The 27,898-nt window shown below is 63.4% G+C and overlaps 2 protein-coding genes across 4 annotated transcripts in view; one reads left to right on the top strand and one right to left on the bottom strand.

The window, feature by feature from the left end:
* The window catches only part of DOCK1 (dedicator of cytokinesis 1), a 341,306-nt gene that overhangs the window by 167,659 nt on the left and 145,749 nt on the right, over nt 1-27,898 (bottom strand). The window lies entirely within an intron of this gene.
* On the top strand, nt 32-27,751 carry INSYN2A (inhibitory synaptic factor 2A). The gene is made up of 3 exons (XM_028512884.2): nt 32-1,256; nt 18,633-18,704; nt 27,326-27,751. The coding sequence occupies exons 1-3, from the start codon at nt 55-57 to the stop codon at nt 27,516-27,518; spliced, it is 1,467 nt and encodes a 488-aa protein (XP_028368685.2). The 5' UTR covers nt 32-54; the 3' UTR covers nt 27,519-27,751.

Raw genomic sequence — 27,898 nt, 5'->3', positions numbered from 1 at the left:
GTGTGTGCGTGTACGTGCGTGTGCCTGCCTGCCACCCTGACGCCTCTGCTGCTGATGTGTCCCCATGCAGGAACCATGGTCAGTAAGGACGCCGGCAAATGCGTGCTCACAGCGTCCGAGAGCGACGTGGAACCCGCCGCCTGCCTGGCCCTGGAGATGAAGTACGCCCTGGACCCCAACCGGCAGATCAAAAAGCGGAACAAGGCCCTGCAGGTCCGGTTCAAGGACATCTGCGAGGCGCAGAGCGAGCAGCGGGACCAGGCGCAGCTGCCCGCGGGGCCCGGCGCCGCCGAGCGGCGGGAGGCCAGGCCCCCGTCCCACCGGGCCGCCTACCGCAAGTACATGACGGTGCCCGCGCGCAGGTCCATCCCCAACGTCACCAAGAGCACAGGCGTGCAGACCTCGCCGGACCTCAGAAAGTGTTACCAGACTTTCCCTCTGGACCGCAAAAAGGGGGCCGGCAGAGGCGTCCCCGCCGCGGAGGCCTTTAAGAGTCAGAACAACGGGTTCGTCCTCGTGGATGCGAGGGACAGGAGCGCGGAAGGGCCTGGGGGGGAGGGGGAACGGCCGTGGGCTGGGGGCCGGGTGCAGACGACCACGGCGCTGGTGTTCCACTCCCACGAGCACATGGACGCGCTGGAGCGGCCGCCCGCCGGGGTCAACTGTGCGCAGCCGTGCAGGAACCCCGGCGAGCGCAGCTGCCCGGACGCACCGCTCCAACACGCCCCCCGGCCGCCTCCCCGAGAGCCCGACTACCAGCTGCACGGGGCAGCGAAACAGGACAGGGCCACGCCGGACACGGAGGAACCCGCTCCCGTGGCCCACGGCCGGGTGTTTAAAACGGAGGTGGCCACCGTTTACGCCCCTGCCCCTGCCCCCGGCACCAAGGCCCGTGAGCCCGCCTTGTCGAACTCTGCCACCGGGAGCGCGTGGTCCCTGGGCCCAGCAGCCGCCGAGGAGCAGGGCAGGGCCGCCCACCCCAACGGGCTCCAGGCGCCCCCAACGCAGTGCCTGTCCCCCACACGTAGTGACCAGCCCCTGCAGACTATGGTCCCCGCAGGGCCGGAGCACCAGCCTTGTCCAACAGCGGTCGCTGTGGGTGAAGAATGCCAACAAATTGTGCCTCGAACGGAAGTGGTGGACCTCAAAGCACAGCTGCAGGTGATGGAGAACTTGATCAGTTCCAGCCAGGAGACCATCAAAGTGCTCTTGGGGGTCATCCAGGAGCTGGAGAAAGGAGAGGCCCACCGGGAAGGGTATGTATGCTCGCTCGTTTCTTATTCCTCTTTGCGGACGCCTCTCCCCGGCCCCTCTGCAGCGCTCCAGCCCAGACCATCGGGAGCCCTGAGCGCAGAGCCGGCCGGGGCAGGGGGGTGGGTGGCAGGGGTGGTCTCGGGTTCCTTTCTGACGGTGACTTCATCCTGTGGGCCTGCAAGATGGCCTGCTGAGTAGCACGCCTCTGCCTGGCCCGGAACTCAAACCACACCTATATTTTGCATGAATTGTTGGCTCTTTTATGTTCACGTCCAAAGACTAACAGTGGAGGCAGGGGTGTCCAACCCGAGGCCCACAGGCTGCACGCGGCCCAGGGTGGCTGTGAATGTGGCCCAACACGAAATCGTAAATTTACTTAAAAACGCTGAGATTCTTTTGCGATCGCCTGTCCTCAGAGGGGCCCCGTCTGTGCGCGGCTAGGAGGGCGGAGCCTCCCCCCACGAGCCGCCCTGCGTGTCCATTGGGCTTTAGAGGGAGAGATACCAAGTTCACGACAGAAGGCTGAACTCTGTTGCCCACATTTTGAACTTGACGGGGTGCAGCAGCAGATCTGAGAACTCGTGACTTAGGTCCAGGACGCCGTGGCCTTCAGCCCCTTGGCTGGGCAGGCCGGTGTGGGCCAGGTAGTGCGCTGCCCTTTCACAAACAGCCCACCCTGCTCGGGGTCCGAGCCTCCAGAGCAGTGCCCTAGGCCCGCTGGCCTCTGTCCACACGGCCTGGCCTTCCCTCCCCGGTCCCCTGGCAAACCTGCTGGATCCCCGCGGCCCACGGTCTGGGCGGGGCATCGGGGGCAGTGCCCTGTTTCCTCCTGTGATCAGCACCCTCCCCCATGGGCCCGAGCCCAGGTCAAGTGAGCAGGTGGCCGGCCAGGAAATGCATGGTGGGGGCACAAGACCCCCCCAGGCCCGGTGTCCCCCAGAGGGCTGCTAGTTGGAGGGCGCACAGCGGGTGCATGCTGAACTGGGGAGGGGGGCAGCCTCCGCACTATGAGGAGGAGGAGGAGAGACCAAGCCCTGGCCCTCCAGACAGGGCGCCAGGTGCAGACCCTGCCCCTTGGCTTCTGCGGCTCAGTGCAGGGGGCCCAGCCCTGAAAGGAGGTGACTCTCCATAACCCCCTTCCCGGTTACACAGTGCTTCGCGGTCGCTAGTCCTGAGCGAGACGACTTTCTAGCCGGGCTCCCTCCTCCAGGGGAGTAACAGCGACCCGACGTTCAGGAACGTTCCCCGCATCTCCATCTCCATCCCATCCCCACCACTCAGACGTGCGGAGGCGCACAGCCCGGAGCTCCTCCTCACGGGGGCGCACGGGGTCTCGTCCATCAGCTCGCTGCGTTCCCGCGGAAACAGTCCAAGTCGAAACGGGGGCCCGGCCGCTGGTCTGGACATTGCTGGCGGTGACTCACACCTGACAGCAAGATGGAGAGGCAGCAACGTGACCGGTGGGGACACAAGATCCACCCTGGGGACACGGCCACAGGCACATGCTGATGTGTGTCCGTGTGTGCGTGTGGGGATGCATGCGTGTGGGGGCACGTGCACAGAGAGAACCCTGCAGAGGCCGGACACACACGAGCCCCGTGGGAGGAGGGCCGTGTGCGTGCACAGGCTGCTCTCTCACGTGGACAGCGAGCGCAGGGACTTCCTTCCGCCAGGCTCCGCCGAGGCCGTGCGGCCCACAGGTGGCTCTGAAGTTAGTAAGTTGTGTCCGGGTGGGAGTCCCAGCTCTGCGGACTGGGCAAGGGCAGCACGTGCGTGTGGCCCCGTTTATTTACAAGAACATCGGCGGTGGTCCTGCATCCCGCAGCCAGAGGGCGGGTGATGCGGGGTGGCCTTGTCACGTGTTGAGCCCGGCCCCAGCTGCCCCTGAGTGGACTGACGTCAGCTGTGCATGTAGCCACTGAGATTCAAACTCAAATGCACTGAGTGGAGAACTCCCTTCCGCCGTCGCCCTGGTCACATTCTGGGCACCCTGACGCCACGGGCTACATGCCACGTCCCTCAGCACGGCAGGACCGGCACCCTGCAACCCCCAAACCGGGCGGCGTGCCCGGTTCCCCAGCATCTGAGGACTGGGGGCCACAGGTCAAGGCAAAGGACAACTTGACCTTGAAGTCAATCCCGAGTGCAGGTGCAGCCTGCACACCTGGACAGGCTCATGGCGGAGGGGCAGGTCTGCGTCCTGGCGACACCCTGCGGCCGCTTCTGAGACCTCCCCTTCCGCCTCCCTCCCGGAGCCCTCTGGGCTCAGACAAAAGCAGCAAAGCGGCTCCGGGGCCACCTTGGAGGTGTCGCTGGGCCCAGCTGGGTCCAGGGTCGTCCATCTGGCCAAAATTCCCACTCGCACCTCTCTGATCCAAGTCAGCAGACCAGAGACGAATCGGGCTCAGAGCCAAGCTCCTTCTCCGCCCCGGCCGCGGTGTCGGGGTCCCGCAGAGGCACAGGGCAGGGACACGGGTGGGCTGACACATCTCTGAGAGCTGGCTCTGGGCGTGGGGGAGGGACGTGGGCCGATTTCTTGGGTGTGAATCCTTCCACTGTGTCCAGTTTCAACCAGCCCGCGCAGTCCTGCCCGCGTAACATTCTGCGTCTCTGAGCTCGGGAGCCGAGGGCAAGCTCCAAGGCCGTCGTCACGTGAGGAGGAGGGGCCCCAGGAGCGGTCTGGGGCCCGCGCTCTGAGCTGGGAAGCAGGTGCTTGCCCGGCATCTCCGGGGGGAAGCAGGACCCTGCGCTGCTCCACGGAGGTTGTTGTGCAGCCATTACGTAACGCGGGGAACTTCTCGGCCAAGTCAAAGCATCGGCGGCGTTTCCTTGGAACATGTTCTCGAGTTTATGATAACAGTAAGACTGCTCGGAAGCCAGGTAAAACCAATCTCTCCGCACCCCCCACACCCCCACTTAGCACGGAGGCACCAGCTTTGTACAGAACCTCAGCTCATCAGGAGCAGCCCGGGGGAGCGGGCACCTGGCGTGTGCCGCGGAGCCCGTGGCTTTGAATCGAGTGACAAATGCCGCCCCGAACCCACACTGCGTAGCGGGCTGGAGCCAGGCCCGGCGGAGCCGCTGTCGGGAAGCGGTGTGCTCTTTGAACCTGGCTGGTGGCTGTGGGCCAATGTTTGAGTCTGGAAGCACAGCACACCGCCTTCCACGCTCGGGTCTGTCCACACAGCCTCCTGACTCGACTGGGTCCATGCAGGCCCCGTCACCGAGTGTGCGAGGCCCACTCTGCACAGGGGTTTCTGGGTCGCCTGCCACAGCCACTCTCGGGAGTTCCGAGTTATTTTGCAGAGGAGATCCTTCCAGGAACCTCACTTCCTTGCACAGAGACCCTCAGGGCCTCAGCCGGGAACGTGCTGATCTTAGGGCAGTCAGAGAGCTGCAGTTCCTTCTCCCGTCACGTCACACGGGAGGGCAGAGGCGCGGAGGTGACGCCGGCACAGTGCCCGGTGGTCACAGGTGCGCGGGGAGCGCTGAGGGGAGGACAGGCCCCGGCGTGAGCACGCCAGGGGGACGCGTTCCGTAAGGAGGTGCATGCGGACGGGTCTTCAGAATCACGCCTTTCGGTGCCTCAGAAGATGTCTGGGCGACTCACTACGATTGCCGGCTGGAGCGGTGCGGGCAGCGTTCGGTCACTCTGCGGGCACGGGTGCCGAGAACTCTCCCGCTTGGTGCACAGCTCTCGGAATTACCCTGGCCTCTCCCCAGGAGTTCAGGGTCGCACAGGCCACCAAAGCCAGCCGCTGATGTCACTGTGGAAGGGTGCCATATACCAAGCACGTGGGCCGCCGGGATTCAAACCTCAGCCGGTTCTCCTAACTGCCGGAGCCCCTCGGGGCAGCAGTGTGTCACTGGGCAGGGGGCCCGGACACCCACAGGCTGCAGGCCCGCGTGCTCACGGTGATACGGCCGCTGTGACGGGGCATGACGCCTCAGGGGACAGATGGCTACGCTCTTCCAGGACTCGGAGCCCCGTGCATCTGGTGTGGTGATGGGCTCGCGGCTGGTGACCCCCGCCCCTCTGCTACTCCCAGGGGACCTGCCGCCCGTCTGAAGGGCTCGGTCCGAGCTCGTGGGCACGCAGGAAGGGCCTGCTGCCGCCCGGAGGGGAGAAGGTCCCGTCACCGCTCAGGGGCCTCCCCACACCCGCCAGGTGTCACCGCAGGCCCAGGTGTGCGGCGAGGGGGGGGAAGGACAAAATGTCGCACAAATACCTCGGCACAGACCTGTGTGCCGTGACCGCCCTCCCCTGGAGACCGGGGCTGCTCGGACAGAGGGTGCAGGCTGGCTGCACCTTAGGGCCTTCAAGTGACACATCACTCAGGCTCGGGGCCCGTCAGGGATGAGAGATGTCCCCGAGTTTTCCCTGCGTGTCCGCGCCCACACGGGATCAACGCTGCGTCACGACGACCCTGGAAGCCAGGGGACGATCTAACTTGTGGAAGGCCCAGCAGAAAGACCTGCCGTGGAGAACCGTGCCCCGGCGAAGGGCCTGAAGATGGATCACCGAGGCCTGGGCGCGGGAGTCTGACCGTGAGCTCCCCAGACCTCCTCCAAGAGCCGCCCGCGGGGACAGCTGTTTGGCTGGGCACCCTGTCCAAGGACCACTGGGTCGCGCTTGTCGAAACCTAGCCACCTAATTGAGATCAAAGGCCTCCACCTGGTGAGCAGGTGTGGCCAGATCTCGAAGAGCAAGGGGAGGGGGGCAGCGTGAGTCCCTCCCCAGCCTCTGCGGTTCTGCAGACGGTCCTGCGGCCCGTCTCTGGAAGGCTGCCTTCCCCGGCGCCTGGCACGCCGCACCGCACCGCAGCAGAGCGGCCCTGGTGAGCAGCCAGGGGAGGACAGCCCGGTCTCGGATCAGAGGCAGAAGGGTCGCTGTCCTGGCACACGCAGCCCGTCCCTGCCCACTGCTCCCTACTGGAACGGGAGGAAGAGGCCAGCAGCCCGCCTCCAAACTCGGTCCCGGCGTCTCTCTGCACATTTGCCGTGGCCCGTGACAGCCGACAGCGCTCCAGCCAGCCGGCCGCACTCTGCCTCCCGAGCCGGTGGCTCCCTCGGGTCCCAGGAACGAGACCACGGAGGGGAGCCGAGGGGAAGGCCCGGGGCTCAGCTCGGAGTCGGCAGCTCCGTCCTGTCCCCTCCCCGCTGACCGGGCTTGGGGAGGGTTACTACCCTCTCTGACCCCCCGGTTCTTCCTCCGTACGAGAGCCAAGGACACCTGCCCCCCCCCCTCCCCGGGACAGTCAAGGCAACACCGCAGACAGGCTCCTGGTCCAGGACTGTGTGTGCGTGCGTGCAGGACAAGGGACCGCACCCCAGTCTCCCCGAGACGGCGAAGCCCCCTGCCCGGCGCTACCCGCAGGGAGAGGCAGCGAGCTGAACACCTCCCGAGGGAGTCTCAGGCCTCAGTGCACGGGCTGCGGTATTTCCAAGGGTTAACGGCAGGGGTCGAGGGCTCCAGGACGCAGACGTCCAGCTTTGACCCCGTCTTCAGGGACACACCCAGGGCGCTCAGAGCTGCTGGCGTGGAGGCAGGATGCGTGGGGTTACACGGGGCTCCTCCCCGAGGGCCCAGCCCCCCTGGGCTGCGTGTTCCCCGGTTGAGGAGGGTGGTCCGGGTGGCAGGGGCCCGCGGGGCTTCTCCCTGCTCTGAAGACGAGTCTTCAGAGGCGGCTGAGAACGGCGCCTGAGAACGCTCGCCAAGGTCACGGACAGACAGAGAGGTGGCCTTGCAGCCGGTGATCCCCGATAAACGTGCCGGGTGACGCCGCCGCCGCCACCGCCTTCTCCTCTCCAGACCTCGCCCATTCCTCTCCCTGCCCCCCGCCACGTGTGCCGGGGTTGACCTCTGTCCTTTCCTTTTCACTTTCGGCTGCAACTAACGACATATTTGTGACAAAACACTTGCTCTCTCAATTCCCAGCACCGTCGTCCTACATGACGGTGTTGACAGGGAGGCCCGCGTCCTGCTCCGGGTAGCGTGTTCCTCCTTCAACGGCCAGGGCCACGGGGAGCCCTCTCCGGGGCTGGGATTTGTTTAACTCTGGAAACGGTAGTTTTCAGATCTTGAAAACTAATAGCCTTTTTAATATGAAAAATGATGCAAATATATTTCTAAGAATAGAAAACACATTCCAGACTCCTGCTTTGAGCTTCCTGTAGGTATCACACACACTTGAGGATGTAATTTCAATAATCCCCTTGTGCAGAGGGTCGAGACAGATTTCAAACACCTCCCCAGCCTTTTAAGTTGGTAGGTAAATAAAAACCCCACCACCAGGCCACTGGGCAATGCCGACACCCACCTGCAGACAGAAGGAGCAATTCAAGGCCTGACGTGAATGTCCGCGGCCTTCGTGGGCTTGTGGATCAGAATTCGTGTTTTCTTAAAGGAAGGGATGAGATGCAAGTTCCAGTTTTGAAATCACATGCAATTTCTGCAAAGCTACTTGAAGCTACGTTTGTGCTGGGGCTCCCGCCAGATCTGTGGGGGGTGGGGGGCGCCCAGTGAAGTGCACCTTTGTGGGGGCAGAGCACCCACAAAGCTCCGCTGGTCTGAGCACCCCGATATGCCAGCCTCCCTGCACTGTCTTCATTAATTCTCACAGAAGCACCGCAAGGTAGGAACTCTCTGCGTCAGGAAACTGCGGGGTACGCTCGGTAACGTTCCCCGAGGACACAAGGCTGGGGAGCGGTGGTGAAGACGGGGTGCTCCTCCGGACCGGTCGGGCCCACCGCTCACTGCCCCTCGTCGCGAAGCCGGGCGCCGGCTGTGCCTATGCAGGACCGAGAAGCAGGCACCTCTGTCGTCACCGCAAACCTGAGCTCTTCCCCCACCCCCCGGGGGAAGCGGCGGGGAGACTCCAGCGCCCTGGGCCCGGTGAGGGCCACGCAAACCTGTGTCCTGCGGAGAGCAAACGGCCGGGGCTGGAGACAGTGGGGGCCGTGGCTTGGGGGGCCCCCAGAAGTACGGCCTGCCTTCAAGGATTCATCACCAGTGAGCGGGGTCCCCCCGGCGAGGGGCTTTCAGAAGAATCAAGGCCCTCGACCTTGCAGCTCAGGGACCTGAAAGCCAAGGACAAAACCTGAACACGCGCAGCCTCCCCAGGGACACCCCTGCGGGGCCCTCCGTGCCGCCTGCCCCGGGAGAGGCCCCCCTCGTGCCGCCACGGACCCACCCGGCTCAGCCTCCCCCCGGCGTGCATCCAAAGTCCGTGACCCCGAGACGAAGGGAGGTCCCCACGCAACACCACCAGCAGCAGCACGCGTGCCTTTGAAAGGATGCTCCTAAGAACTGATTTCCTAGGTAAAGCTGATCTGAAAACGGGCACGTTTTGCCTAGGAGGGGGGGCAGAACTCTGGCCGTCGGTATTTCACTGGGTGCCGCGCTAGGCTGTCTGCCCAGACAAGCCTCTCGCCCCGGGATGCAGGGGCTTTGCACACGAAGGCACCACAGCGGAACGACCTTCACCTCCAGCCCCGAGAGCACGGACACGCTGGTTTAAAAAGACCAACGCCGGGCCCGGCCTCCGACACGAAGCACAGAGGCTTCCCGAAGAGTAAGTTCTGATTTGAACTTGTTACCCGAACTGCTCTGAAGAGCCTATCACACAAATTGTACATCACAGATAAAAGCCTCCGTGGATATTTACCGTGGCAGCCGGCGGAGAAGGCACGACATTAATACTTCCAAATTAAAAGCTCTTTAAGCCGGCCCGCGCGCCGCGGCACCGGCGCCGGAGAGAAACGGCAGCCCCGGAGGAGACTGTGTCCTCTCGCAGGCCACTCACGTTCCTGCTTCCATTCCGGTTCGGTAGCCGGTGCCACCGAAATTTATTCTCGCTAATTGTCAATAAATTATAGCTTAAACTTTATCTCTCCTCCAGGAAAAAGCCAAGTTAATCAACTCAGCCTCGGCTCGGCCCTAAAAAGTTGTTTTCCTTATCAATAATAGCTACTCCCCGTGCCCTCTGGGATGACCACTTGTCACCGCTGTCACCGTTTGGCAACGCACACTCCCCTGGATTTCAGGACGGGAAGACGGAAAGCGTGTGTTTTCCGCTGATGTACTGTAATCAGGCAGTCCATGCGCCAAACAATAATTGCTATCATCCCCGATGGTTACGTATTGATTTTCCATTATGGAAATGCGGTTACAGATCACTGGAGACACAGTGCTGCCCAAATAACAGGGCTCACCTGTGCCGGCCTCGGCCCGAATCCACGTGTACACGGACAGTGGTGACACACGGGCCCTGCTGCTGACAGAGGCCGTCTCCGCCACCTTGCTCGGCTGTGTGCGGGGGGAGGGGGGGGGGGGGGCGGGCAGGGCGACGGAGCCAGGCCCCGGGGAGGGGCAAGGGTGCCCAGAGGCGATGCTGGGGCCGAGGCCGAGGGGAAGAGCCAGGGTGCCCAGCTCCCTCCCGCATCCTCTGTGGCCCCGGGGCCGCAAGGCTCGAATCTCCACGCCACCGGCCAGGCTCTGCCGCTAACCCCCACGACTGTCTCGCTTTCCTCCTCTGTCACGAAAACAAGCACTAAAAGCTTCCCTCCCAGCCACGGCCGCCCCAAAATTATAGTGTCACTGCGTCTGGGGAGCTGCCAGGCCAATAAAAGTTAATTTGTCAACACCGCCTACAGCAAGCCACCAAGTTCATTGTTAATAGGGTGTTTCTTAATGAAACTCATCCACCAGGACGGCACCCAGACAAGGAGGGGAGGAAGGCACTGGTGTAGGGGTGGGCTGGGCCTTTTGACTCCAACCGCTAGGGGAGGGAAGCAGATGACAGCCGACCTTCTCCAGGTGTTTGGTGGCATTTGAGACGGGACGACGGTGATCCCGCTGGGCAGCTGCTCTCCCCTGACCCAGCTGGGAACACCACCAACCTGGCCACCCGATTCTCCTTTTCAGAAGCACAGACTCTGGGTTCACTTAATGCAGCAGCAGGGACCTCCTAGAGATTCCTCATTCACTCGTTCGTTCATGCGTTCACGCATTCGGCATTCGAAAAACACTCCTCGGGCACCTGCTGCACCTCGGGCTCCGAGGGGACTGAGACTAGAAGCGAAGTTGACACCGAGACGCACGGAGAGTTCTGGGGCGAGAGGAGCTGCGAGGTTAGGCAGAGACGGGAGGCGGGGCACCCGCTTTCTCTGAGTCACGGAAGGGGCAGTACTTGCGGTGCGTCCTGCGGGCCTGGACTCACCGCCCGGCCCGGGAAGGCGCGGTCGCGGCCGCCCCTCGCTCCGAGTCGGGAGAGAGGAACACGCCTCGCCACTTCTCAGTATCCGCCGCGGAGTGGCGGCGAGGCGGCGACCAACGGGACACGCTGAGCTGCCTGGGCGGGCACAGCCGCGGGGCCAGAGCCGAGGTCGTCGGCTTGAAGGAGCAGAGACCCCCGCCCCGGAAAGGGTGCTGCTCTGCCAGGGGCTCAGCTCGGCGTCCTGGACGCAGCAGCAGTTCCTTCCGCTTGGAGACACGTCCTCCGGACCGTCCGTGTCCTGAGGGCCAGGTCTCTGGTGTGCTCACCGACAGCCACTCTCGGCAAAGGGCCACGCACAGAGCTGGCAAGCAGCAGGCACCGTGACCTGCCGGCGTGGGGAAAGCCGGCGAGTGATTTTGGCTAATTCGTACGTGGCTCAGTCCTGTGGGGTCAATAATTAGAACCGGACGTGGGAACAGCCAGGAGCCCTGAAAGTCACCCTCCCGTGTTTAATGAGATCTCGGGGGTCCGCACGCCAAGCCAGTGCCGGTTCCGGGACAACGGCGCACGTCCGGCTCTGAGCGCTTCCCTGCCCAGCGGGGAGAGTGGGTGCGGGGCACACGGACGGGAGGGAAGAGCCATACAATCCAACAGTCGTGTTCGCGGAGGGACAGCCTACAATGCGGGTGGGTCTCCACCAGTGGATCGGCCTCAGCGGGGTCACCGCCCAGTGATGATGCCCCACAAGGGACGTTGGGGACCTCCCCGCCGCCAGACCCGGGGGGACTCACAGGAGTGTGTGGGGAGACGAAGACGACACCCTCAGTGTCTTCCAGTCTCGGTGACAGCCCTTCCCCCAAAGAGCGGTCTGAGCGAACGGGGGAAACCAGGCGTTCAGGGGTGGGCTTACACGGGGTGGGCTTTCTCGCGCGACCTACCACCCACGGGCCCAAGAGGAAGGGAAAGCGAAGCCAGGGCCGCGTTGCAAACGGAGGCTGGTTCGAGTGCGCTGACGCAAAAAGTTCAGCAACTGTTACACAGCGACTCCTGCGCAGGCGCGGCGCCGCTGGGCTCCAGGGCTGAACACAACCGAGGAGGTGACTCTTGCTCGAGTTTTCTGTCGAGAGCCGCTGCCTTCCCGGGAGCAGAGGTCGACATGGCCCTCGAGGATCTGCTTTCCTAGCGAATTCACTTTTCCTCCGCGCTCGCACCCGTCCTTCTGGGCACCCACAGCCTGCACGGGCGCCCTGCCCGGGTCGGGCACACCAGGCGCTGGCCAGGCAAACACGGAGAAGCCCAAAGCCGCCGTGACAAGGCCGAATGCCAGGTGTGCGGGCTGAGGAATGTCACTGAGAGGGGTTAAAGGGCACCCGAGGAGGGACTGGTGGTGCCCTCTTAGGACACTGGCACAGCCTCGAAGCCGTCGGCCCGCTCAGCCGTCCCAGAGGCGGGGGGGCGGGTGTCTCAGAGAGTGGGGCACACTCTTCGTGACACTGTGCTCCTCAGAACACAGCCTCGGTTAAAACAAGCAGCTTTGTCCGCGCGGGGATCCGGGGCCACCAAGCAGCTGCTCAGCCTCACACCCGAGCCAGCCCCTGGCTAACCAGGGCCGCCTCTGGCCAGCGAACGCCGGTCCTGCCTCCTGTCGACCAATCGGTGACCTGGGGCTCAGGAAAAGCGATGTCGTATTGTTTGAACGACTACAGCTCGGATGCTCCCCCAATCCTGTCACCGAAAGGTGTGTAACACAGGTAACTGGGTGCGTTCCCAGGGCTACCTGCGGCAAGTCCAAGTTCACCTGGGCTGCTGGAGTGGCGCTAACAAAGGAGCCGCGCTTCCAGGGCCAATCCCTGGTGAGAACGCAGACTCGGGGCGGGGCTGCGGCCCGGGGGGCGGGGTGGGGTGACTTATCCCCTAGGGTAGGGGGCTTACCCCCAGGAGGGGGTCAGAGAGAACGGCCGGCTTGGTCTGCTTTTTGAAATGCAATTTCTCCCAGAAATAGCAGTGGCATCTCTTTATGCCTCTAACTAATGTCGCTCTGACACTATTACGTGAAAAAGCCCTTTCGGACGCTGAAATAAATGGCGGCTCGGTTATCAGGTGGGGGCAGCTGGGACGCCAATCTGGGCCAGACCGCCGAAGGGGACACAACGGTCTCTGGCACCCGGCGAGGACGACCGACACTGAGGACATAAATGAAACAAGCGCATCGCATTCTCACGGGGAGCAGAGAGCGTCCCAAGGCCCCCCCGCCCCATGACCATCACCGCCGCCCCGGCCAAGGACCTAGCATACCTAGCATGTGCCCTTGAGGTGGCCCAGGGTGCCCACCGCACCAGCAGCCCGTGCAGCCCGTGCTCTGAGGACCACAGTGAGAGCGGCTCACCTTGATCTCAGCGCTACCCTGCTGGCGCTGGCCGGTGTGCTCGGAGCTCCGGACTTGCTGAAAGTCACCGTGTCCTTTAGGAGAGGGGAAAGGTCGCCCCAGGCCCTGGGCCCTGGATCTCTGCCCGGAGCCACGGAGGGCGGCCCGCGGCAGGCTGCTTGATGTTCCCGGAGAGGCGGACGCTTTCCTGGGATCTGGAGCACGGAGCGCCCCGGGGACATGCGGAGGGGAGGGTCAGCGGGGGGTCTCCGGGCTCACGGAGAAAACAGGTCTCGAGGTGTGGCAGCGGCAGCAGCAGGGACGGGGCACTGAAGTCGGTCCGCTGACCCAACACCAGCAACTGCGACTGGACACCAGAGAAGGCATTCCGCCCTCGGACCAGTCCTCTCTGAGCAGCCGATGGTGACCGTGCTGCACTGGGCTCTGATAACCGGCCCGATAAGGACACTTACGTATGTATCTTCTTCGCTGACCTTTCAAAACAGTCGGGGGTTTTGGCCTCAGAATCATCTGCCCAGCCACGCACGCCCCACCTTCAAGGCCTGGGAGACAAGGAGCAGGTGGCATGGACATGGCTGTGGCCAGCAGCCGAGCTCTCGGTGGCCTGTCCCTGGCTTCACTCAGCCCCCGTCCCACACGTGGGGGGGCCTGACCCCCTCAGAGCTCCCTGCGATGCAGTTGGGAGAGGCGGACGCACCCTGTCACTCCCGGCCCTGCGCTCCCGCCCCGGCGCTCACCCCGGGACACAGACGTGGCAGGCCCCAGGCCGGAGCTGGCTGCTGTCCCCTTCCCCCTGTCAGTCCTGTGGCTCTGTCACGGGGATGGCTACCCCGGCTGCGCCGTGTGCCTTCCCATCTCTGCTGTCATTTTTTTTTTGGTCTTGAAATCCCGCTCCGGATTGCATCCGTGGCTGTGGGTCCTAACTAAGGACTCGCTCACCCAGCACTGACCCCAGTGTTGTGGGTTTTTAATAAATATGCAAATGTGGCTTTTTATATTCAGGAGTCTTTGATAAGGACAATCACAGAGCTGGGGACAGAGACACCGGTGGGCCCGTGCAAAGGTGAACTTGAGAAGTCCAGGCCGCTAAAGAAAGGGGCCCCCCCCGAGGTGTCCTTCCAGGGGGCGGCCCCGGCTAGAGCCCCACACCAGCTCCCCCGTGAACGACCCTTGTCGCACCGTCTCGGAAGCGGATGGAGATCTCGTGGAGACACCTGCCTCCGTGCGAAGCCCAAGGGGGAGGGACTCTAGCACTGGAGCCCACTAAGCCCACTCTGTGGGATCAGCTCGCGCGGAAGCTTCCGCTTCGACCAATCCACGGGAACACGCCCCCTCCGCTACTCTCGCGGCGCCCCCGTCTCCTGGTTCCACAGCGCAGTCCAGGCTCCTCCCCTTCCGGGGAAGCCCCCCAGGACCACCGCGTGTGCGCAGGGACACGCAGGGAGGGGCGGTCCTTGGGCTGGACCTGGGTTCTGGAGGGTGGGTGGGGGTGGGGGACACAAGAGTCCAGGGAAGACACGCGAGCACTGAAAGGCGCATCGCCGACCCTCGGCGCTGTCCTTGGTGCTGAGCGCCGTGTTTCCAGTTCCAGACCCGCCGGGACCAGAAAACAAACTTGAACCGACGGCCACGGAGGGCAGGGGGACGAGGAACAGCGGGTGCCACAGAGACCCTGCGGTACCAGTCCACGTTTGCGGTGGGCATGCTCGTCCCTGGGTCCAGAGGAGTTCCAGAGCTTTTCACAATTTATACTTTCCGTGGGCTTTCCGCACGCGAGATTTTTTTTCCCCGTTACATTTGTCTCTTGCCAAACTTCAATGGGAAAACACAAAGGCTGTGTTATTTGGCTACATTAATATTCACCAAACACCCTGGGTGTGCCAGGCACTGTGACAGGCACAGGGTGGGAAACCTCCGTACGATGATGAGCTCCTCGGGTCGGAAGGGAGGAGAGATTCGCCAGCGGGGCAATGAAGGTGCAGGACGAAACTCCATCACCTCCGATCAGGACCTGCTTGCCCGCAGCGTTTCCACCGAGGACCCTCGCCCTCTGCTCCACGCCCCCCCACAGAGCTCCCCGGCCCTACCGCCGATGGAGGAGCGCCTGCTCCCAAGTGTTTGCAACCTTCGGTGACAGTGGCAATCTAGAAAGATAGTCATTTCCACGATTGTTTTTCTGACTTGTTTCCAAGGGAGGGGAAAAAACCCCCAGAGGAAACCCACAACAGCACTCTGTGTCCCCCGTGGCGTGGAAACGACGTCTCCGCTCCGCCTGTATTTGGAGAGCACCTCCGTTCCGATGCCGCAACACAGTTATGGATGGGGCCATGAGGTCACTGGCGGAGCCAAGCCCCACAGCCTGGACGCTCCAAGGGCAGCCGGACGGACGTGAACTGCTGAGGCAGCGTGTGACCGGACCCACGGGACACGGGCGGCACTGTGACTCTTGCCCCCAAATCGGTCTCTCCTTGACTGACCTCTGTCTGTGGGCTCCGAACACCTGCCCCCTTTACACGAAACACAGGTCCACCCGGAACCTGAGAACTGTGCTGGAGGGCCCCCCTCTGAGGGAGGTCCGTGGCGATGTGATTCTCGAAACATCCAGACCTGGGGGAAACAGGGCCGACCACCAGCTTGTCTTTTAAATTAGCTCATGAAAGAGTGACGATGGATATGTCACCATGTCGGGCAGACACGGTGACTCGTGTGCTCCTCCTCCACAGACACAGGGGGGCAGGGGGGCCGAGCGAGGGAGGCAGGACTGGAAGTACAAGGGGCGGGAAGGGGAGTGGAAGGGGCGGTGCCGGAGAAGGGCGGGGCTGAGAGGGGCCGGGGAGAGGAAGGGTTTTCCTCGCCATTCTTTCAAGCGCGGGTGAGAAAAACTCGCCAGTGGTGTTCCGTGACATCTTGAACGATGCCCAGGGGCTTCCTGTTGTAGGCCGCCTGCAGCCATCCCCTGCCATCGGCTCCATCCCCTGTAGCTACCTGGGCCCTCTCTTCCATCCTCCGGCCGGGGATGGGGTCGGGGCGGGGGGTGGGGTAGCTCGATCCCTCCACCGGGGTCGCTGGACGACTCACTGCTTCTTCACTGTCATCAGGTCTTGTTTCCAGTGACCTGCCTTCGCCACCCTCCCCCGACACACAGCGCCATCCAACACGGACCCCCCACCGCACCAACCCCCCATCCATGCGTTGACAGGCTGCCAGTCCGTGTCTCCCACCCCACTGTAGGCTTTGTGAGGACGGCGGCTCCATTCTGTCCGAAAACGTCTCCCCGGCAGCCAGAATAATGCCCGATGCCTATAGGCACTTAGGAGCAATTTGCTTGTTCTAAGGAGGTAAGAATAGAGTCTTCTCAGGTCTTTAGAAGAGCAGTCTCCAACTGGAGTCTCCACCTGGAGGCCCCAGGTTCTAGAAGAGGGTCCTGTGCGTGTCAGGCGCCGGAAACCTCGGCCGAGCACCGTGGGGTTGATGGTCCCACGCTGCCGTCATGCTAGAGCAGAGTGCCAGCCCCAAGGTACGTGGAGGAGCGCCAGAGGCGGGGGGTCTCAAGACAGGAGACTGGGACCGACTGCTCTGAGCCCCCCCCCGGCCCCCCGCAGACCAGGGCAGCACAGCTGACGTGAGGACCAAAGGCTCTCCTGTAAGGCAGACCCTGGGAACCCTGGGACACAGGCAAGAAGGGGGTGTGGGGGTTGATAAGGCCTGATGGACATTTGTCCCAGGGTCTAGGACAGGGAGGGTCTCTGTGTCCTCAGAGGGGGAGTGAAGCAGTGACCCCTCCCTGGGTTTTGCCCATTTCCTCTTAAAAGCCTGAGGTTGGGAGCTGTCCCCACACGGACAGCTGTCATGTGTCCCCTCCCTGGCGGGGGGCGGGCACACAGCTGTGGGGCAGTCCCTCACCTGCAGCCCAGCTGAGCGGGGGGACCACACAGTCGCGTCCCCCGTGTCACTGCTCGGACACGGGCTCCAGCACTGAGTTCGTTTTGCTGCACAGCACGACCTTGGTCAGCAGCGAGCCAGGGCCCGGCGCTGGCAGAGCGAGCCGCGTGGAGCAGGCACCCGGGGAGGCCCTGCAGGAGGCCTGGGGGTGCAGCAGGTCACGGTCACACCAGAAGGAACACTGCGGTGTCAGTGCCACACCTGGGCAGTCCGGTGGGAGGGTCCGAGGAAAGGGACCCCTGGGGCTTGTTGCGAAGCGGGGAGGGGGTGACACGTGGGCCCCTCCAGGGTCCTCTCCTGGCAAAGTCAAGGGGAGAGGAAAAGGCCAAGGGTGGGTCCCAGGGGTGCCCCGAAAGGCAAGTGAGGGTGGATCAAGGTCAGCACAAATGCCACCACACTGCAACTCTGGCTCGACTAGGGTGGGCCACAGGTCGTGACGGGCAACCCGAAGCAGACCCCGGCCACCTGGTGAGTCAGGAGGAGGCCCGGGACCCGAGGGTTGAGCCCCGGTGCACGGGGCTCAGGGAGACAGCGAGGCATGGGGCAGAACACCCTCTGCCAAACGTTTATGTAACACAAGCCATAACGAGGGAACAACAGCTACTTGCGATCCGGAGCCCATGACGCACGCAGGAGGGGCCGGCCGGCACAGGGGGGCGGGGGGCACTGAGGGTCTGTGCCGGCGGAGGGCCGTCTGTCTGCGGGCACTGCCACCGTGCGGGGCGACTCCGTAAATGGGGCTCTGCCCCCAAAGTGTGGACGAGCCAACCCAGAGGCACGCTCTTCCCCTGCCACACACTTAGCCAGCTCCGGTGATCACGTGTGCCCCTGGGTGCCGAGTGGCGAGCTTTCAGAAGAAACTCACCAGCACGTCAAAGGATGTCAGGGTGGAAAGGCCGGCCTATGTGGTGAGGAGCAGCTCTGTGAATGCACCCCCAAACTAGCTTCTCGGGGTAACCATGCGGAGTGATGGTCAAGGCCTGGCCAGGAAAATCCTGGTCACCATACGTTTAGGTTCACACAACCTCCCACAATATACTCCCAAAACAGACCTGTGCATTTGTGAGGCAAGAGGAGCGAGGGCCACCCCCACCCCCGGCACGGGCCTCCTCGGGGCATGGAGGGGCCACGGAGGGGCCGGAGTGCACCCACCCGCCCTGGGGCCGAGCTCCGCTGTACCAGAGGGAAGAGTCTGGGGTTTGCGAACCAAGAACAGTGTGTAACTTCTCACAGAACAGTTGTATGTAATTCTTATCATCTTAAAACTTCACATATGGACGCTGAAATCTGATTTTCATTCATTTCCACAAGCTCCAGATAGTACTATTCTTTTGATTTTTTTTTCAGCCATTTAGAAACATAAAACCCGTCCTAGGCTTGCTGGGCGGAGTCAGGCCCCGGGAGGGGCTGGGCCTGCGGGCGGCAGCCGGCAGACCCCTCCTTCCAGGAGGGCCAGAGGCGGGCGGCCGAACCAGCAGAGCCGGCGCGGCGGTCCCTCCGAGTCTGGTAGAACACCGTACAGGCAAGGCTGCCCGGAACATCATCCCCCGCTCCCTCTGCCGATCACAAAACCAGATTATTGACTTCATCCCGGAGCTTATGCTCACATTCCAAATTTAATTGAAATGTCGTCTGAGCTGTCGCCGACGCACTGGGGGGACCAGCGCGGAGGTGGAGCAGGCCGGGGCGCCCGCGTCCAGGCATCCCCACCCCCAGGAGGGGCGCCGGCCCCGGGGACAGGAGGACACAAGGACTCGAGGTGTCTGCTCTGCTCTGCACGGGCCCGCGGCCGCGGCCACCGTGTGTAACGCTCTCCTGTTCTTACCTTGTAGGCTCTCGTATCGGACCGGGCAGGACACAGCCAACTGTGACACGTGCAGGAACAGTGCATGCATTATCTATAGGTACGTCAGCGGCTCCTCTTCCCGCCTTTCCGTTGCGAGTGACAAGTGGTGTGTGTCGCGCAGGCCAGGGCGTCCGGGGCCAGGCGGGGTGGCCGTAGCCGACAGACAGCAAAGGGCGCTCCCGGACCCTCGGTCTCAGTCCCCCCCCCACCCCCCAGTGCTCAGCTCCAGGGGTGCACTGGCGGGTCGGGGCCGAGCTTTACCTCGGCTGCACCTCCAGGGGGTGCCTGCCCTCCCCCCACTGGAGGGGCTGGGGACGCCGTGGGCAACCCAGGCTGCTCCCGAGTAGGGTGGTGCTTTCTGGGGGCTCGCGAGGACCCTGGTGCGAGTGTCCCCGGGGGCAGAACCCCCGTCCGGAGCCCCGAGACCGCTGGTCTCCGTGTCTGAACGTGAAGCTCGTTTAGGCCCCTCCCATCGACGGGAGAGAGTGCAGCCACCACGTCACCAGGCAGGAGCGGGGTCCGTTCTCCGCACAAATGCGGAGTTTCCAGACCTGGTCATGGCCTGCGGAGGGTACGGTGGTTTTTTTTCTTTGTTTCAGGAAATGTAGTTTTCAAAAACAAACTACAAGAGCAGTAAGAGATGTTATGATTTAGTTTGCTTTCTAAAATGAGGCCTAGAGAAAAAGTTCTGTTGATTTGTCAAATTACCAAAAACACTTCTGGCTGGAGAGCTGTATGCCAGAAAACGTGTAAAGAACTCCCTTTGGCCCACAAAGGCGCCTCACACCCCCAGAACCTCGGACCCACCCCACGTCTCTGAGTGGGCGGGGCGTCCCAGCGCCCAGCCGGTGCTTTCAGAGCAGCGCTGGCCCACCTGGCGACCCTGCCCGCAAGCCCGGAGAGGCAAGCACTTAGGGCGGACGCTGTCCACGGAGGGAGACCCTGCCTCCCGGGGGACTTCAGGTAGGGTCTGGAGGGAGACGTTTCCAGCTGTCACAACGGGCCCGTGCTCCTGGTGTCCTGGAGGGAGAGGCGGGCACCCGCTGACATCTGACATAATGCACAGCACAGCCTCCCGGTCACGGCACCAGCAGCGCGGGGGCTGAGGACGCCCGCCGGGCTGGAGCTGGCTCCAGGCGAGGGTCTGCCCAGAGTGCCAGCATGCGGCTCGGGGCTCCTGGCAGCCCCCCCATCCCCCGCCCCCGGCTTGGGTCTCCCCTCTGCACAAAGAGGCGGGAGGAGCCGGGCAAGTCTCTGTGTAAACGACGGAAACGATCCCTGAGAGCAGAGGTCTGCCGTTTGGCCCAGCAATCCGCCTCTGGGAGTTCTCCCCAAAGGAGCCGGAACACTAACCAGGAAGAAGGGAGGCAGCCCGAGTGCCCGTCGGTAGGGGAGCGGGTAAAACTACCGGGGGGCAGCTACAGAGTGCGGCGCTGCTCGGCCATCAGGAAGAGGAAAGTTGACCCTCTGCAGCAGCGTGGACGGACCTGGAGAGCGTCATGCTGAGTGAAAGAAGCCAGTGGGAGACAGACAGGTGCCACCCGGCGTCACTCACGCGTGGAATCTAACAAACACACTGCACTGACACGCAGAACAGAGACAGGCCCACGGATGGAGAGCGGAAGACGGCGGGGGGGTTAGTGGGTAAGGGGATCGAGCAAAAACGGAAAGGGCCCTGCAGGGGCTCTGGGACTGGCTCTGGCACCCGGGCTCCCGGGGCCCGCACGCGGCTCTGAGGACATCCCTGGGCGTCCCTGCCCCACCACCTCCGCTTGGTCTTCCCCGCCGGCTGCCTGGAGCACCTTGGGACTGGCCTCGGTTGGAGGAGTTTCAGAATAACGAACTGTAGCGTGCCGAGGGACTGTGGCCGTCCCAGAGGCTGGGAGGACACACGAGACCCCGCAGCTGCCACCGGCGTGCGTTCCCGTCGGTCACCGGCGGTGGGGAAGCGGGAGGTCAGCGCAGGAGACCGGCCCGTCCTGCATCTGCTCGCTGCTTCTCACCGGAGACCCGGACACCCGCTCCGAGCAGCGCGGGGACCCGCGGTGTTTCCGGGAGCCCTGGGCCCAGGGGGACGCAGAGGGTGCTGTGTGCCAGCCCGGCTGCCCGGGGTTCGGTCAACGCACCCCGAAACACATGGCAACTTCGTGTGTGTGGCGCCACATCGTCGCCCTGCGAGGCCTAAGCCTGTCGTGGAAACAGCCAGGACTCGGGGGAAGCGCCCAGAAGACAAGGGTCTGGAGCAGCTTCAGGGAGGGGCCGCCCGCTCCACAGACCCGGGGCTGGAGACGTGAGCCTGCCCCGGGCCGTGTGCAGACCCCGCCGGCGCCCGGGGACAGGGCCGAGCCCCTCTGCCCTCTGCCTTGGGCGGGGTGCCCGTGAGACTCCTGAGGCATGCGGGATGGCACCCAGGGTCCCCGACTGATCGGGCAGGTGCCTCCCGCTCTGACACCTCCCGAGTCTGAGAGCCACGGGTGTGGGAGGAACAGGTCTGAGAGCGTCCCCAGACTCGCCCAGGAGCTGGACGTACGGGCAGGTGCAAGTGCTTCCTCGTGCAAACGGCCAGCACACCTGTGCCGGCTCACCTGTGCCGGCTCACGGGGGGACGGGCGGCCAGCTGTGCCCGCGCAGTGCCGTGACCTCCCTGCCGCCTCGTCCCCTGGGGCCCCGAGCCTCAAAAGCGCTGTGCTCCGTGTCTGGGAATTTTGGGGTGGTTGACCTATGGCTGCATTTCCCCCACGACGCCACCCCTTTGCCTCTGAGCCAGACCGACCGGGAAGGCCTGATGCGTGAGCAGGTCAGGGTGACAAAATATTACAGGACACACAAAGTTTCCGTTGTCCTTAGTACCACCTTCTTGGGTTGTCATCCGCATCTCCTGTCCAAACATGCTGTGGTGATTCCAGAACGACGTTTGAGGGCAGGTTACCGACGGCACCTCTGCTCAGAGGCGGCCGAGCCCTTCGCAGCCAGCCAGCCCACGCCGGCGCCTCTCCGGTCGGACGCACCTGGTGGTTCAGGCCACCTGTGAGTCAGCCTGTGCAGACTCAGTTGTCAGAGAGGAGCCATGAGACACGCCGGGGACATGGCCACCGGCCCCCTCTACCGAGGTGGCTACTTTGTAAACCAAAACTCCCGCAGCGGAACGGCCTGGATGCACATTTGACATTTCTGTGAGAGTGGCCAGCGCCAGCCTCCCGTTCGGAAGGGAGTGGAGGAGGGATGTCCGAGATGACGGTACTGCTGATTCGGGGTGGTCCGTCGGGCCCTGGCCGGAACTTAAAGTGTCCCCGTGACACGTCAGAGTCCCTGCCGCTCGTCACAAGACCCTCGGGGACGGCTCCCTTCGGGAAGACAACCCCCAGCGGCCTTCCCTCGGCGTCACCAAGGCCGCCGCACAGCCGGGGCCTCAGGGCACTGATGAGTGATTACCCATTCCCCGGGGGGGTGGGGGTCATGTCCCGTCCTTTGCTCATCAAGCAGGAAGCCCCCACGACGACGCCCTTCCGGACCCCAGACTGGAAGCCAAGGGCTCTCCGCTGAGGCCAGGGATGGTGGCAGACTAGCAGGGGACGTGTGACGGTGAGTGACCGCTTCTCACGATGACGGGCACTCCCTGTGGCCCGTGCGGACTGTGGCATAAGACGTGCTGAATACACACGTCACTCGTGTTAGTAGTGACACCGGTCCCTCTGCTGCCTGCGGAAGCACCACCCGGGCCGGGATGACAAACACGGCCGGAGTCTTCCTGACTCCACCTCGCCAGCCGGGGGGCGGGGGGCGGAACTGTGGCTCCCCGACCCGGGCCTCGGGTCAGGCCTGGGCGTCGGACTGGCGTGCGTGCTCCAGGGAGCGGCACCGACGGGACGGGTGCAGGGGAGGCTTCGGTCAGCTGGGAGAGAGCACGGCTCCCACGCAGGGCGAGCCAAGAGAAGAGCCAGGCGAGGTCAGAGAGGTCACCGCCGAAGTCGAACTTTGGATACTTCGTCGAGAAACTCACAGCTAGGATGCCAGACGGGTGTTTGGGGTTTGTGTTTCCTTTCGCTCTGCAACTGTGAGGATCATTTCCTGGCCACGGCATGCCCGGGAAGCGGGTAGGTCCTGCAGTTTGGGCGTTTCTGTCACACGGTGGAGGAGCGCTGCCTGTGGCCCTGTGACGGAGCGTGGAAGCCACCACAGGAGGAGCCAGAGAGGACCAGAACGCTGCTCCCAGGTCCCCGCTGCCCCGCGCAGGAGCCGCTGGCCTGGAAGGCACCGTCCTCTGCAAGACCTCACTGCAGGCGCCTCCGAAAACAAGGCAGGAGGGAGAAGGTCCTGTGGTCCGCTGCGCAGAAAAACCGTCCCAGCCTCCTCCGATTAGGTTCTGGCGGCACGAAGCGGGCCCCGGGTTCTGCCCGGCGTGTGCCCAGTACCGCTGCCCGGGAAAGGCCCTATCCGTCCGCAGCAAGGGGCGGGCTCATGGGGCAAGGGGTGGGGGGGGGCAAGAGCACTGAGCCAAACGGAGCGGCCATGAGTCCGGCCCCGCGGTCGGAGCTGGGGGCGCAGGCAGCACCAGCCCCGGTTACAGCGCCTGCGTTTCCGGGCAGGGGGGCGAACAAACACGGGAACACGGAACCGCTCAAGGGGAGTGCGGAGAAGAGGGGCGGGTGGAGCGACCGGACGGCAGTGGGGGGCATTCGGAAGGCGGCCAGGAAATGAGGAGGAAGTACCCCTGGGGACACTGGGGCGAGGAGTGGCCGGCCAGACCTTCCCCGAGCTAGCACGGTGTCCCCACAGGGGACAGAGTCACAGCCACCAAGACAGCAGTGACGTCCCCAGCAGGGGTGGCCACCCCGTCGACCAGGCAGCGTGCAGGGGGCCTGCCCCCAAGCCCGGGGATCTCCTCTCGGCCAGACGGCCCCCCAGGCCCCCTCTGGACCAACAACCTGCCGTGTGCAACACGGAGGAGGGGTGCCCAAAGCGAGGGCCCCGGGAGGGGTGCCAGTGGCTTTTGTCCATGTCAGTTCCTCCGAGCAGGACCGCAGGTGCTGTCTCCTGGCCACTCGGCTGCCGAGACGGAGGGGACCTCCGCTCTGTGTCAGCCAGAGGGGGCCTCACTTGTAACCCTCGGACATCGCCCTCTCCGGCCAGCCGTCTGCTCTGGACACGACCCGGTGACTACAAACGTACGTCCCCACCCCCGTGAGAAGAGCTCCCCAGCGGAACGCAGAGTGGAGTTGGAGCAACGCACCTGGTCCCCGCCCGAGGGCCAGAGGCAGCCAGCACAGTGCGCCGGCTGGCACACGCACCTCACCCCGGAGCGGGCACGGCCGCTTGCGAGTTACGGGGGGAGGGGCCCACGGCAGGCGCTCCCCATCGGGGGTTCTCCCCACACGCCTCCCTCCTCGGAAAGCCCCAGTCCCGGCTGCAGCCTCTCCGTCACGTTGGGGAGGAGCGCGAGCAGAAATCAGCTGGACAGATCCAGTGGAGTCCTTGTGTTAACAAGAGCCCAGATTAGATTTCCCTGTGATTACAAGGTTCCGGGTGTGATCAATCGGTGAAGGACAGTATTCCCATTGCGCCTGCTAATGGGAAGTCAATAATCACAGGTACCCAGCCTGCGCTGGTGGTGCCCTGGGAAGCGCCGGCACCCCCCTCCAATCCCACAGCCCACAGCTTCTCTGGGGCTCTGGCAGGGGCTGTGGCCCTCGGGGCGCACCTTTGATATCCACCAGGCGCCCCGATAAAATCGCTTAGGCCCCTAGCACACCACACTGGATGCAGCATCATCTCACAGGATCCATGGCAAAGGGCTCGTTTTTCTTGTCAAAGTCCAAGTACAAGGACCCTTTTACTGGTATTGTCTTGATTGCTGTTAGCCCTTCTTCCCGTTACAAAACCGATGGCCAACTGATAATACGGATAAAGTAACATCTGAATTCCATCTAATAGCTTAGAAAACTTTTCCACTGACTTTTAGCAGGGGCGGGGGGCAGTCCTCAGCTAACTCAGTAATAACTCAGGGCAGTCATGATTGGACTCCCTGAAGTGAAGGAAGCCGGGCCCCAACAGTGTGAGGGGCCCCTCTGAGCCCCCTCGGCCCCCAAGGTCAAGGGGAAGAGGGCGCCCGCCTCACCACAGCCCCAGCTAACGGAGCTGAGGGGCAGGCTCACAGAGGCAGCAGGGCCTGAGGCTGGCCCCTTCCACGGCTGTCCTGGGGGAACGGTGCCCCCTCCTCGCGTGTCTTAGACAAGCGTGCCGTGAGTTCCTGAGGTTTGCTGCCGCCGCTGCTGCTGCTGACCTGCGGCGTGGCTCAGGGACGGCCCGTCGGAAATGACGGGAGACACTAATCCCCGTTTTGGGGGCAGAGGGCAACTGGCCATACACTTCTTGACAGCACTTCTAATTTTTTCCATAGTGTCATAGTCTCTGACAGTAAGAAAAATGGAGCCGTGGCTATAAAGCACAAGATGGTCCACTGGATGGGCCGGGAACTTGTTTTCAGAGCTCCAGATAATGCCGCCTGGCTGTTTCGTCTCTCCAAAATGTCAGAATTTGTCTAGGATTAATGGTCCTCTAAATCAATAGGATTCCGTGTTTATAAATGGTTTACGGTTCCCTAGACGGAACGCGTTATGAGCTCATGCATTATCGTCGGCGCCGAACCTTTACTGGATCCACTGACATTTAGCCCGGCCGCCAGGCCAGACACGGAGGGAAGGCGGAGCAGGCCTGTCCGGAAGCCTGGCGCGAGGCGGCGTTGGACTCAAGGGCAGGGCACCGGGGAGGCAGGCAGGAGAGACGCCGGGCCCGTGGGTGCCTGGATCATCCCCAAAAAACGGCACTGGGCCCGGGGCCCTTGCCCAAAGCCAAGGGGACGGGGACGAGTTGGTGACAGTCGGGAGGCCAACAGTGGGCCTTTCGCAGCCGAGAAGAGCAGGGAAGAGTCCAGGCAAGTGGCCTCCTTTGGAGACACTTCATAAAAGAACAGCACATACTTGAAATAGCCATCTCCAATCCCGTTGTTCCAACGCAAACGTCGTCCCTGCCGTCAACTGTCCTCGCCCACGGTCACATGTTTGCACACAGGCCTCAGAGACGTGATGACACGTCTGGGGTACGTCCGGCAGAGACTACGCTTCTGCCCCAAGAGCTGCCTTCAGCAGTGACCGAGGGATGCTCCGAGGGACTGACTTGGGGAGCCCGCCCTGCTCGCCCCATCGAGGGGCGCTGCGGCCGCACCCAGGTAGCAGGTGGGCTGGGCTCTTCAAAGAGACCGTCATCGAGCTCCCTCCTGTCCGGACGGTTTCCGGGGAAACACGGGATCTCTGTGATCCTGTGAGAAGTTGCACAGAGGCGGGGCTTTCACAGACCTGGGTGCCCGAGCCGAGGCCACTCCTGGACGCTGAGGCTTTCGGCGACCTCCTCGACGTCAGCGCCACGTGCAGCCTGCAGGCCAGCTGGAGGCTGGCTTAGGTGCCGCATTTTTCATTTCCACGCGTCACGGTCACGCAGCACTTCTCCACGGGGGCGCGGTCTGGGGAGCGTGTCGATGGGCCCTTGTGCGGCTGTGCCAACGTCACGGCGCACAGTGGACGAGCCCGGGCGGCCCAGCCTGCCGCCCGCCGAGGCCCTGCTGTCCAGCCTGTCGGTCCCAGGCTCCGAGCCTCGACGGCACGTTCCACACCAGACACCACGAGGTTCAACCCGGCCCCAGAGGAAAGGCCGCAGCAGGAGACAGGTAAATGCAAGGCAGGTGAGGCTCCTGCCAGCGCAGCACGCTGCCGCTTCCCGGCAGGCGCTCTCTTCATACGGAGCCAGCGCGCCCTCCCAGACAGCAGCGAGGAGAGAGCAGCGTGGGACATCCCAGGCTGGTGACACGGCTGTTTGTCACCATGACCAAGCACTGCGGACTGTACACAACTGTGGGTGAGGCACTTAATTTTACACGACGGGCCGGGCAGGCTGTTCAGCCCAGCGTCACCACAAACACGCGGGAAGCGTGTGGCACTTGGACGTGACGACGGCTAGGACGTCACTGGGCGGTGGGCATGCTCGCCACCATCCGGTGGGACCAATGCGTCACCGTGCACGGCTGCATGCACCTGGACACCAGCCGGTGCGGGGACGAACCTTCGGAGGTCCAAAGTGAAAGCACATAAGTTACCTTTCCGAGAAAATAAACCCGTCTGAAATACAGCTGACCCCGAACAACAGGGGTTTGAACTTATCAGGGTTCTTTTTTTATTATTTTCAAGAAACACACAAAGATATTGTCTCTTCCTCACGATTTCCTTAATAGCATGTTCTTCTCTCTAGCTTCCTAGTGCCCAAGCCGCACGGCACAGGGGACAGGTGCTCCGAGGCCATGCCGTCGGTGGGGCTCCCAGCCCACAGCAGGCCACCAGTAAGGAGCAGAGGTTCTGGGGAGTCGAAAGTTATATGCAGGCTTTCACCCAGGAGGGGGATCGGGACCCTTGACCCCCATGGGGCACGAGGGTCAAGGGTCGTTCTCAGGGCCACGGGTCTAAACCGTACTCCAGCCAGTGACCTACCAGGCAGCCGCGGAATCACAGTACAAACGCGGGAGGACTGGCCACAAGCCCTGGGGGGAGGGCCCCGGCTCCGTGCCGAGGGAGGGGGACCGGGACACGCAGAGGCCGGGCGCTAACCCCGCCCCTCTCCTTCCTTCCCCCCCAGCGTGGAGCTGGACTTCAAGCAGCAGGAAGACAAACTCCAGCCGGTCCTGCGCAAGCTCCCCGCGCTCGAGGAAGCTCAGGGTGCACCCTCGCCTTACTCCCAGGAGGCCGCCGCCGCCGCCGCCTCGACCCCCAAGCAAAAATCCAAAACGGAGTCCAAAAAGCACGGGCGATGGAAACTCTGGTTCCTTTGAAACTCTCGCGGGGCTTGCCGTCCGAAGGCCGTGAGTCCCACCCACCGGGGACGAGTCGTCCGCCCTTCCCCAAAACGAACAGAAGCCAGGGGCCGGGGCCGGCCGACGGGGGTGCCCCCGGGTCTCCCCCTGCGCACCGAAAAGGCCTTTGTCCCCACCGGTCGTCCCCAGAGGCAAGCTGTCCAGAGTCACAACCTGCCAGCTGTCCTGGGCGGTGTGCGGGCGGGGACGTCCAATCCGAAACCGGACTCCACGCAGCCCAGGAGGACCCGGGGAAACCCCGCCCACGCCCCAGAGGGGCGGGGCCGAGTCACCGCCCTGCGCACAGCTGAGAGCCCATGGTTATCTCCCAGCCTTTATTCATTTATTCCTTTTTTAAA

The sequence above is a fragment of the Phyllostomus discolor genome, chromosome 5 (assembly GCF_004126475.2).
Source record: "Phyllostomus discolor isolate MPI-MPIP mPhyDis1 chromosome 5, mPhyDis1.pri.v3, whole genome shotgun sequence".
In the NCBI taxonomy this organism is placed as follows: domain Eukaryota; kingdom Metazoa; phylum Chordata; class Mammalia; order Chiroptera; family Phyllostomidae; genus Phyllostomus; species Phyllostomus discolor.
This window is presented reverse-complemented; position numbering and strand designations above follow the sequence as displayed.